Source organism: Hippoglossus hippoglossus, chromosome 9, assembly GCF_009819705.1.
Source record: "Hippoglossus hippoglossus isolate fHipHip1 chromosome 9, fHipHip1.pri, whole genome shotgun sequence".
In the NCBI taxonomy this organism is placed as follows: Eukaryota; Metazoa; Chordata; class Actinopteri; order Pleuronectiformes; family Pleuronectidae; genus Hippoglossus; species Hippoglossus hippoglossus.
The window spans coordinates 3,376,599-3,387,535 of record NC_047159.1 but is presented as its reverse complement, the minus strand read 5'-3'; the positions used below and the strand labels follow the sequence as shown (position 1 = coordinate 3,387,535).

The window sequence follows — 10,937 nt, the reverse complement described above, 5'->3', positions numbered from 1 at the left end:
AGCTTCCACTGACCTTTAGCTTAAAGGTCAACTCCACTGGGTGAACTATCCTCCGACTCGTATCGACAGTCTGGCTTCAAACCTTTTCATTCTTTAAATTAAACTAAATCTAAAAAGCAAAGCAACTTTTTCTATCCATCTGTGTACTCTGTCGCTTTAAAATACACATATACAAACACACATAAATATTCCTACAAAATACTGGAGGTTGCATTTTTAGGCTTGAAGTCAATAAAAACTCAAAGTAAATATCATTAACTAGAATTACCAGTGTGTGGTTGTATGTCTCAGCCATTTCAATCCACATACATTTACTACAACCTCATAGTTCATCATCGTGACTTTTGACCACTGAAATCGAATCAGTTTTGATTCCTGGTGACAACTGGTCAAAATTTGAAGAAACGACCTAAAGCCCGACTTGAGATGTCACGTGCAAGAGGCTGTGACCTTTGACCTTCCAAATCTAATCAGGGAATCTGTGTCTAAGTGAACGGTTCTTCAGATTTTTTAATTATTCTCTCAGGGCGTTCACGAGGTCTCCATGACTCTGACCTTTCAACCTAAATCAAACAATTTCATCTGTGAGTCCAAGTGAATCTTTTTACCAACTTAGACTTTCCCCTCAAGGTTCGATCGGACATTTGAACCAAATGTGAAGAGAAGTTCCTTCCAGGGGTTCTTGAGCTTATGTTCATTAGAATGAGACATTAAAGACAAAACTGAAAATATGATGCTTCAGAGGAGGAATCGAAATAACAGCACGAGTCAAAATGATGAAAACACTCCTACTTTTCCTTCTTAGACTCGTTTGAATTTATTGATCATTTCAAACAGTATCTGTTCACACAATAAAAAGGCATCGGGGTTTTTGTTTGCATAGAAGTGGTTGTTTTCGGTCCTTCACACGTCTAGGATGATCATTTTATTAAAAGGCACAGCTGGAGGTAAACAGAGGAGGAATTCTCTTTGGGTTTTTTTCTTCACATTTTTGGTCTTTGGTAGTTTGTGTGGAATGAGAGTGTTTATGCCACAGTGTTCATGCTTTTCACCGAACAGCAACATGGCGGCTGTGGCATGAAAACCTTGTAACTGTAAACGTAGTCGATGTCCCAAAAGGAAAATGCCCTGACACTTCTGGCCTTGAGAAAGTTCCTCAAAACGCCATAACACACGATTCAAAAATACATTTACATTAAGATTATTAAAAGGACAACTTTCTCAGACCGACCGGAGATACAAGGTTTCTTCTTCAAGCCGGACAGTGATGGTCGTGAGTCGGTGTGGCCTCACTTCTTGACGTGTTTCTGGCAGATGGCGATGTACTCCAGCACGTCCTCCGGGGAGCCCATAGCCACGGGAGCCCGCTGGTGGATGCTGTCCGGCTGGATGTCCAGGATGTTCTCTAATCCGGTGGAGGCCATGCCCCCCGCCTGCTCGATGATGAAGGCCATGGGGTTGCCTTCGTACAGCAGCCGCAGCTTTCAAGGAAGAGAGGGGGAGTTTAGTTTTTAGTCAAACTCTGAAAGGAAATTACATTTTCATAATAGTTTACGTGGCACTGATCACATTTATACTTAATTGATAGTAAAGGAGAGACAGAAACATTGAGACGCTACAGATTCGACCGACTAATCAGGTCATCTACTCTTTGTAAGCTCCCAGTTCAAGTTCTGAAAATGTAAACATTCAGCGATTCAGAGTGTTTGATTGTTATCGTTCTTCATTCCTTTGCATTTTGACTCTTTGAAATCTTCTTGGACATTTCTCAAACTTATTTCAAGACGTTATTTCTCAGGTTTGGCTCAGTCTTGCAAACACTGGAAGGATGTGGACGGTGAAGAAACGACATTGTGACACCGTCTTCTCGTAAGTTCTCATCTTACAAACAAAAGAACTTTTCTTTTCATGGAACTTCCCCCATGATAACGGCTGAAAGTATCAATGTCCCCGTGAGTGAAACGGGAACTAAACTGGTTCTTAAAAGATTCAAATATATGAATGTTTAAAACAAATACTTGCAGCTGCTTGTGGTCCGATTCAGGATTTTATTAAATCACTTTCTTTATCATTGCAAGAGGGGGCATTTAAAAAAAATCTGACACATTTAGAAGACTGATATGAGTGTTTGTAGTTTGGTTTTATTGAATTTAAGGAAACTGTTGGGCTTTGTTATTTCATTGTCAATGTCATTCTTATTTCAAGATTCAAACTTTATTCTGAGTAGCTTGATGTGATCGTGGCAGGAGCAGGAGCAGGAGAAAGAGAAAGCAGTTAAAGGACCTTACCTTTCCCTTGGGGCTCTTCACATTGCCCGGGTATAAAAAGATGCCTCCATACATCAGCGTTCGGTGAACGTCTGCCACCATGGAACCAATGTAGCGGGCACCATAGGGCTCAGTGCCGTCCTGGAAGCGTTTTAAAACACCGCAGTAGTTATGTTATGTAGTTAGTTTACTTCTGCGACATCCACCACCAGGATCTATTGAGCTTGAATCTTTCCCCTCCCACGTGGCGGCGTTAGCGTTACCTCAGGGAACTTCTTCTTCTGCAGGTACTCTGTGACGGCGGGGTCGAAGTACTTTGCATAGCCTTCGTTCAAGCTGTAAATCTTCCCTCGCTTCTTGATCTTCACGTCCCGATCAACCAGGATAAATTCACCGATTGCCTGGTGAGTGGAAAGCAGCGATTGTTACCCTCTACGTCATGTGCACAGAAAACTTTAAAAAGATAGAGAGCACTAACTGGGTCGAGCATGAAGCAGTTGACTCCTTGGCCGGTGGAGAGCACGACCATGGTGGCGCTGCCGTAGAGGGCGTAGCCGGCTGCCACAAGGTTTCTGCCGGGCTGCAGCGAGTCCTTCTCACACGGCTCATCGTCTGTGGTCTGAGAGAAAGAGTAATAGTTTTAACATTTCTGGAGTGTGAAGTGAGCCGGGGAAAGTTACAAAAGACAAAAACTTTGGTTATTACCTTTCTGTAGATGGCAAAGATGGTGCCGATGGAGACGAGACAGTCGATGTTGGAGGAGCCGTCCAAAGGATCGAAGCACACGATGTATTTTCCCTGGAAGACGATAGAGAGAAAGAGAGAGTTACTCATGTATTCTGCTTTTCAGAGAGTTTACAGAGACAATGTCATGAGCTGGACATTTACTGACTAGAGCAGCAGGAGGCAGGACATGACCTAGCTGCGGAATCACGTGTTTTTGTCTATAGCCCATCGACACTGGCATCGGCTCTTATCACTAAAAGCTGTAGTTGTCTTGCCAGTCAAACCACATGCGTCCGAGCCAGCTGAGCCTGATCCTGAGAGGATCCTCTCATTTGAATAACAGACGTTTTAAATTCAGCAGGAGAAATGTGGATGATCCAGTTTCAGAAACGGGATCCTGACTCAATAAAAGCAGGTTTTCTGAGCTCAGCGGCATCTTAAGAGAACGTAAAAGGGCAGAGATCCCCGATTGTGTTTTAACATGTGAAGTCGATGCCTTCAGACACACTTACCCTAGTGTCCGGCTCTACAATGATGGCTTTGTCGTTCTCTTCAGACACCAGAACGCAGGAGGTGAAGGACGACTTGATCATGTTGATGATCAGGTCATTGGACAGAATGTCCAGCTTCTTCACCTGGTCTCCCGTCACGTTCGTGCTTCCAGCAATGCCGTAACTGATAAAGTACAGAAAAGAGCAAAAGTGAAAACACATGAATCGGAGAATTTCCGATTAATTTAATAAAAATAACAAAAGTCACTTCTCTCTACACACAGAATCAGATTACATGCGTATGATGGAAGTTATAACTAGTTTCGGTTATATCCTCCTGTGAATATCAACTCTAGAGTTTGGTACTGAGATACGGTTGAAAGAAAAATGCAACTGATGCATGACGCAGCATTTCCTAACAGCAGCGGTTGGGTAGTGAATCAAGGAGGAATTAGAGCAACAGCAGTCGAACAATTTGAATCATTATCAGTCTCTTCAGCAAGATCTCTGCTAACGTGGGTCACACGAACACAGTGGTGCAGGAAGTACTCAGACATTTCACTTGAAAGTAAAAGAACAAATAAATGGACAAAATGTAAGTAAAAGTACCACTTTACAATACTACTTTAGTGAAGTAAGTACTCAGAGTGTGGCCTCCTTCATCATTAACTCTGCCTACTGTATATTTAGTTTACTACTAATAAATACACACCATCATTTTAATAAAGGATGCTGCAGACGATGCTACTGAAAACACTTTGTCGTATTAACGTAAGTAAAGTACAGTTACATTAAAAAATTAGGTTGAATACAGTAAGAAAGTAAATGTACCACTGCAAGAACTCACATGGCTGTAAATATTTAGGAAATACCTCAATTTTGAAATTTGGAACTTAAGTTAATGATTCTTTAACAAGGAGAGATGGATGGCATCAGTAAAAAAGGTACAAAGGACAGAAACGAGAGGATTTCTCTTTCATGTGCTCATCTCATGGTCCCTAACGACGCGTTTGCACATGACTCACATAAGAAATATGATAGTTAGAATATAGAGTTTATGCCATTAAAAGTGGGCGTGGTGGTGTGAGGTATGCGTTTCCTGATTGCCCTGTGCCATCGTGGATGCAGGAGCCGAAACTCCACTGAGCAACTCGTGTTTATCCCCGTTTCTCTCTCAGAGCTGCGGCATCGAACTCCCGACACACCCCCCCTCTCTGCCAGGTGAGTGTGTGCGTACTCACAGGTGAGCGATCCCAGCTTTACGCACGGCGCTGGAGATGGCCTTCACCGCCGTGCCCACGGCGTTCAGCAGCGTGGTCAGCTCCCCGGTGCCCTTCGCCCTCCGGCCCTCCTCCATGACGAACCGGGTCATGGTGACCACGTTGGTGTCGAAGGTTCCTCGGTCGGACATGGATGCTGCTGCTGCTGCTGCTGCGGCTGGTCTCCTCCTGCAGCCTGGTGGGGAGCGGACAAGCTGCGGAACTTAAATGCCCTGGAAGGCGGAACTCGATGGAGGAAGTGGGGACGCGAGGGCCAATCCAGCAGCAGAGGCGTGGCCCCCGGCCGAGGAAACCGAACAAGAGCCGCTCTGTACAAACTGTACCGGTGGTGAAATGATAAGAGTCACCGGCAGAATAATAGACGCTGCGTTCACAGAGTGGTTACACAGGACAGGTCGTGTTGCTGTCTACAAGAGAGGGAAGGAAGAGTTTCATATTTCATATTCATATCTTACCTTTCAACTTCCATATCTATCTATCTATCTATCTATCTATCTGTCTGTCTGTCTGTCTATCTATCAATCAATCAATCAATCAATCAATCTATCCATCCATCTATCTATCTATCTATCTATCTATCTATCTATCTATCTATCTATCTATCTATCTGTCTGTCTGTCTGTCTATCTATCAATCAATCAATCAATCAATCAATCAATCAATCTATCCATCCATCTATCTATCTATCTATCCATCTATCTATCTATCTATCTATCTATCTATCTATCTATCTATCTATCTATCTATTTATATATCTATCTATCTCTCTCTCTCTCTCTCTATTTATCTATCTATCATCTCTCTCTCTCTCTCTCTATTTATCTATCTATCTATCTATCTATCTATCTATCTATCTATCTATCTCTCTATCTATCTATCTATTTATATATCTATCTATCTCTCTCTCTCTTTCTCTCTATATATATCTATCTATCCATTCATCCCTTTCTCTCACTTTATCTATATTATATGTAATTAACTCTGAGCTGCATTTCTTGTATGGAAGCTGCTAAACAAATAAAGTTTATTATTAAAGTTTGTTGATGCTGTTTCAACAAACCACCACAAGATGGAGACGTCCCCCTGGTGTTGGGTCCTAATCCTCTCTCCGAGTGAATGTAGATTCCAGAATCATCATTAATCTTGTAAAATATAACTGTATCACTTTACATTTCTGTAACACTATGATTTCACTTTTATAAACTGCTCAAATGAACAGAAACACAGCTCTTATTGTGACAGGGAACCACAGAGAAATGTTGATCTAGTTCAGTAAACGTATAAGAAAACTTAAAACATGTCTCTTTACTTCAGCCTTTAACTAGATCTTACACTTGCCTGCTAATTAACTCTGAACTGTATTTCTTCTATGAAAGGTATGAAACAAATAAAGTTTATTATTAAAGTTTGTTGATGCTGTTAGAACAAAAACCACCACAAGATGGAGACCTCCCCCTGGTGTTGGGTCCTAATCTTCTCTCTGTGAATGTAGGTGTGTTTTCATCCCAGGATTATCATTAATCTTATTAATTATAACTGTATTATTTTACATTTCTGTAACACTGGTTTCACTTGACCATACATTTGAAAGACATTTTTATAAACTGTTCAAAATGAACAGAAACACAGCTCTTATTGTGACAGGGAACCACAGAGAAATGTTGATATCTAGTTCAGAAAATGTATTAGAAAACTTTAAGAAAACTTAAAACATTTCTCTTAACTTCAGCCTTTAACTAGATCTTACACTTGCCTGTGCTTTTATAATTTTAATCACGTTTTCTCTTTTCTGTTTTTATGCATTTTTTAAATAAAAGTTTATTCCTTTTTTGTATTTCCTCTTCTTTTAAATGTCATTTTAACATGTTCTTATGTAACTTAAACTCTATTATATGAATGACGTTTTAACATGTTTTTATTCGTATTAACACTTTTTTTTAACAAAATTGTATGTAAAGCACTTTGAGCTGAATTCCTTTGTATGAAAGGTGCTAAACAAATAAAGTTTATTATTTATATATTTATTAGAAATGATATATTTATATTATATGTATCATCATTATAATCATCATCATCATCATCATCATCATCATCATTCTTCTTCTTCTTCTACTGATTATGATTATTATGATTATTATGATAACCCTGCACCATGTTTTCCCATGGAGGACTTCACCTCCACACCAGGAAGTCTCTCTAACGACCTGCCCCCGGAGAAGTGGGTCAACCCGGCGGCAGGTACATCTCACACCTGCGGCCTCCATCCACACGGAGCTGCTCCGGGCCCCGGCCGCACTGCGCATGTCCGCCCGGGCAACGACTCGCTGCAGAGGCGGACAAGTACAAAGAGGCTCCGGCTGCTGGTGGTGGAGGAGCTGCCGGGACGAGTGGAGCTGTGGAGCCCGGGAAGCGACGGCTCATGTTGAGTAGTTCCACGTAAAGTTCACCCTCCTGTGAAGTTTCCCCTTCAAGAACAACCAGAGCCGAGGAGGAGACGCTGCGTCCCCAGTCCGAAGAGAGACGCTCCGAAGTCGGGTGAGTGAAACGCTGGCTCGCCGCTGCTGATCAAACAAACCCGATGCAGGGTTTTTTTTAAAAACTTTGTGATAAAGTGTTTTTTAAAAAGCATGCATGAAGTTTTCTCTTTTTAAATCTGTTCCGAGTTCCCTGTGTCCTGTGCGTGCGCGTGCTGGGTCAGGTGGTCCTGCAGAGAGCAGACCAGACAATCCCATGAAGCGCTGCTGGTTAAGCAGGATTATGGTTAAAGTCATATGGTGTTTGTGGAATCTGCTCCTTGTGCTAATCTGCTGTGTGTGCGCGTGTGTGTGTGCGTGCGTGTGTGGGGGGGGGGTTCTTTCTATCGCTTCCCGCGAACAAACAAGCAGGTTCGCGCCAAGCAGGTGTCGTGGAAATGTTTGAAGTAGCCCGCATGCTGCAGTTATGGGTTGAACTTTGACCCCCGAGGGAAGCAGGTCAATGGAATGAGGAAGGAGCTTTAACCAGTGTCTGTAGGCGTCAAGATTAAAGATTCAATACTTTACTGAGTAACTTCTCAGTCTGACTTTATCTCGTGCAATAAGTATTAATACTATTTATATTATGTATTATACTTGTCTATATCTTTACTCAATGCTCTTTGCCTCCAACTTGTGTTTACTAAATATTGTATTGAAAAACTTTATGGTGCCGTTACCTCTTTGAAACAAGGTTAGTCACTGAAGCGTTGGGACGGGCAGGGTCCAGTTGTCGGAGTCTTTGTTTCTCGGGGGAAGATGAAAGGACGCATTTGTCGGAGCCTTCAAAGGGTTCCAGCTGCAGCCCCTGAAATGAGACAGAACAAGTGACACTAGCACCCGTAGAGTGATAATCACTAGATAAGTGCAAAATGCATAATAAGAAATGCATCTTCTTTATTGACCTCGATTTAAAAACCCACGGAGCGACCTGCAGTGCTGGACCTAGATCGTTCAGGAATCTGGTCGTTCTTGTCTTCACACTTTTCAGTCTCTCTTTACGAGAAGGAGGACATTGAGAAAGGCATTTGGCTCGGTGGGGGGGGGGGTCCTTTTTAAAATCTGTAGGCCATTATTTTTTCCTTTGGCTTTGCACATTTCCTCGAGTGGCAGCAGTTCGAAACCACCTCGTTCCACCATCTCCTAACCTTTTGGGGCCTGTGTTGGTGGCATCTCCTGGAAGGATTCTGCTCCTGTCCCGGTGACCCATCCCTCTCATGTGACCTGGTAATCCCTCGTCACCATACGATCCACACTGACTCATCTTTGCCTGGGATTTAACAGCTTAAACCAGTGTGACAAACATCCTCAAGCCTCAAAAAACAAGGTTATTCCCTCTTTCTTTCTTTCTTTCTTTCTTTCTTTCTTTCTTTCACCACGTTCATTTTCCTCGCCTCTGTCCCCGTAGCTTGAAATACAGAACATCGCATGACTCCAAACAAAAGCCTCCTTTATAGGCTCCTGAAAGAGACTGTCATCAACTTTGAGATATATGGTGTAATATGGTCCATATCTGGTGTCCAGTCTCCAAACCTTCTGCTCCTGCTTACTGTCAGAATCGGTGGCGGGGGAGCGGCGGCATGTTGTTGGGCTGCAGACCTTGATGGTGGTCCCTATTGTGCTGGTGAAAAGCTGGGGGGGGGGGGGTCAAACAGAGGGCTCTTCATCTTCTCAGGCTTTCCCACTTTTTTTTTTTTGTAAAAAAAGATAAAGCACTGAATTGATACTTCAGGGCTGAAGAATATGAGCATTGTGGTTTAATGAAATTCTTTGGCTGCCGGTTTGTCACTTTTGGCTCATTCGCTGAATCCATTTTTCTACACTTGCGTATAATAAAACTTGATTTCATCCAACAAAGCATTCCTTCGGATATAAAAAGTCCCCAACCTGTGGTGAACTTTTCAATACTCACTGTTGGAAGATGTCTAAGTTTTACTGGTGTTACTTTATTGTATCTTAAAGTAGTTATGGCTGCTTTTTGCTGATGTAACATCGATCCACAGTCTTTATTTATGTCGTTAACTCCATACCAAATCCTGAACTGGCATTTTCTGCAGTATTGGCGTTATTTCTGAAGCTGGTATCGGAATATCTCTAGTTTTCATTCATAAAAACATGAGAATTTTAGTTCTCAAACTGGCTCTGATCATGTATTTGTTTATGATATAAACTTAAATCTCTCTAAGATGCTTGTTTTTTTTTCCTTGGCGGAGACAAAAAGCTTGTTATGGACACTGCAACCAGCAGACACGTCTTGTTTTGTCCAAATACAAAGTATACAGACACTGTCTTTAGTGTGTTTTCAGTCTATTCATCTGTCTGCACATTCTACTCAAAAGTAAAAACCAGTATTTACCATTTAAATGTCCTTATTATTTGACATTGTTGTCTTAAACTTCATTATGAGGAAAAACACCTCGTAACTACTGCGATTCATTGTATTTGTGTTGTCAAAAAGTTAGGGAAAGTATTTTGGTAATAAGATATGTAAATACAGATGATTTGTATTGATGCACTGGGTGATTCTTTTCTTGATTTGATCTATAAAATGTCTCAAAATCCACGATGACGTCTCTTCAAAGCCATTTTCGGGTCAAAACTCAAAGATACTGATAATGACTCAGCATATGTACATAGATTGTCAGTGTGTGGGTGGCTCACGTGCCTCCTGTTTATTCCACTGACATTTCTCTGAGCTCAGATTTGCTCTTTCTGTAAAAGCTTAAGAGTTAAATCTGTACATTGTTCAAGTCCCCGGCGGCACACGGAACATTCCTCAGCCTCTCACCGGGTTTCCCCATTAACACATAAGCAGATCTGGAGGAAGCACGGGCTGGCGTTGGTTGGTACGTGAGGCTCAGCGGCCCTCGGGGTCCACATCATCAGACCAGGTCACTCGGCCTTTTGTGGACATATGGCAGAGGTCTCTCAATTAACACCTTGGTGAGACGAGCCTTCTGTCCACATGATCAAAGCCGGGCCTCCGCCGCTCAGATGTGTCACCCGGCAGCCGCCACCTCCCTGTGATTACGACTCCCCATCCCTCCGCTGTTTGTTTGGAGAAAATGACTTCCACTCCACTGCGCCGTCTGAGCGCGTTGCACATCAACTCCGGCCCTGGCTTTTTCTCCCGGCTGTACACTTTTTGTGCCGTGCGGTGTTTTTCTCTGTAATTTTGAGGTAGAGGAGGTGCTGAGTTGTAATTTTAGTTCTGGTCGAACATCTGTGCGTCTGTGCTCGTGTCCCAGTTGTGCCTCTCTTGCATGTTTCAGTGCTAAAAATACTGGGGTTTCTTTCGGGGTGTTTTAACTTGGAGAGATGGATTTTCTGTACTTGAGTACTTTTTTATTTTCTGAGCGAGTTTCCCTGCTGTGTAACCGCTCTGCCTGTGGAGGTGAAGGGAGTTGTTACAGCTGCTCAGGTTTCTAAGTGTGGGATGAGAACCTACATGAGCCTCGGGGACTGCCCTGTTATTACCAGATCAAATCTACTTTATATAGTAAATCCACCAAAACTAAACAAGTAGAGCTCACTTTCCAAAAAACAAACCTTACGGGGAACTGCACCAAAGAATATTTAATGAAAACTTAAATGTGTGAAGTGAGATGTCAGATTAGGTTAAAGATATCACAAGTTTCCAACAAGCATTTACCTATAAGA

The 10,937-nt window shown here is 42.3% G+C and overlaps 2 protein-coding genes across 6 annotated transcripts in view; one reads left to right on the top strand and one right to left on the bottom strand.

Annotated features, from left to right (window-relative positions):
* Positions 1–1,204: 1,204 nt before the first annotated feature.
* On the bottom strand, positions 1,205–5,000 carry fbp1a (fructose-1,6-bisphosphatase 1a). The gene is made up of 7 exons (XM_034596201.1): positions 4,726–5,000; positions 3,506–3,668; positions 2,973–3,065; positions 2,746–2,886; positions 2,531–2,668; positions 2,289–2,408; positions 1,205–1,481 (listed from the first exon to the last, which is right to left on the bottom strand). Exons 1-7 carry the CDS (start codon positions 4,893–4,895, stop codon positions 1,290–1,292), a joined length of 1,017 nt encoding a protein of 338 aa, XP_034452092.1. The 5' UTR covers positions 4,896–5,000; the 3' UTR covers positions 1,205–1,289.
* Positions 5,001–6,947: 1,947 nt separating this feature from the next.
* kank1a (KN motif and ankyrin repeat domains 1a) overlaps positions 6,948–10,937 on the top strand; it is a 48,620-nt gene continuing 44,630 nt past the window's right edge. For 4 of the 5 annotated variants that reach the window (XM_034596197.1, XM_034596196.1, XM_034596195.1 and 1 more), the window contains exon 1: positions 7,163–7,299. The gene's annotated coding sequence lies outside the window, so the exon portion shown is untranslated. Of the gene's footprint in view, positions 7,300–10,937 lie in introns of all 5 variants that reach the window. The other variant, XM_034596191.1, reaches the window with a different exon arrangement.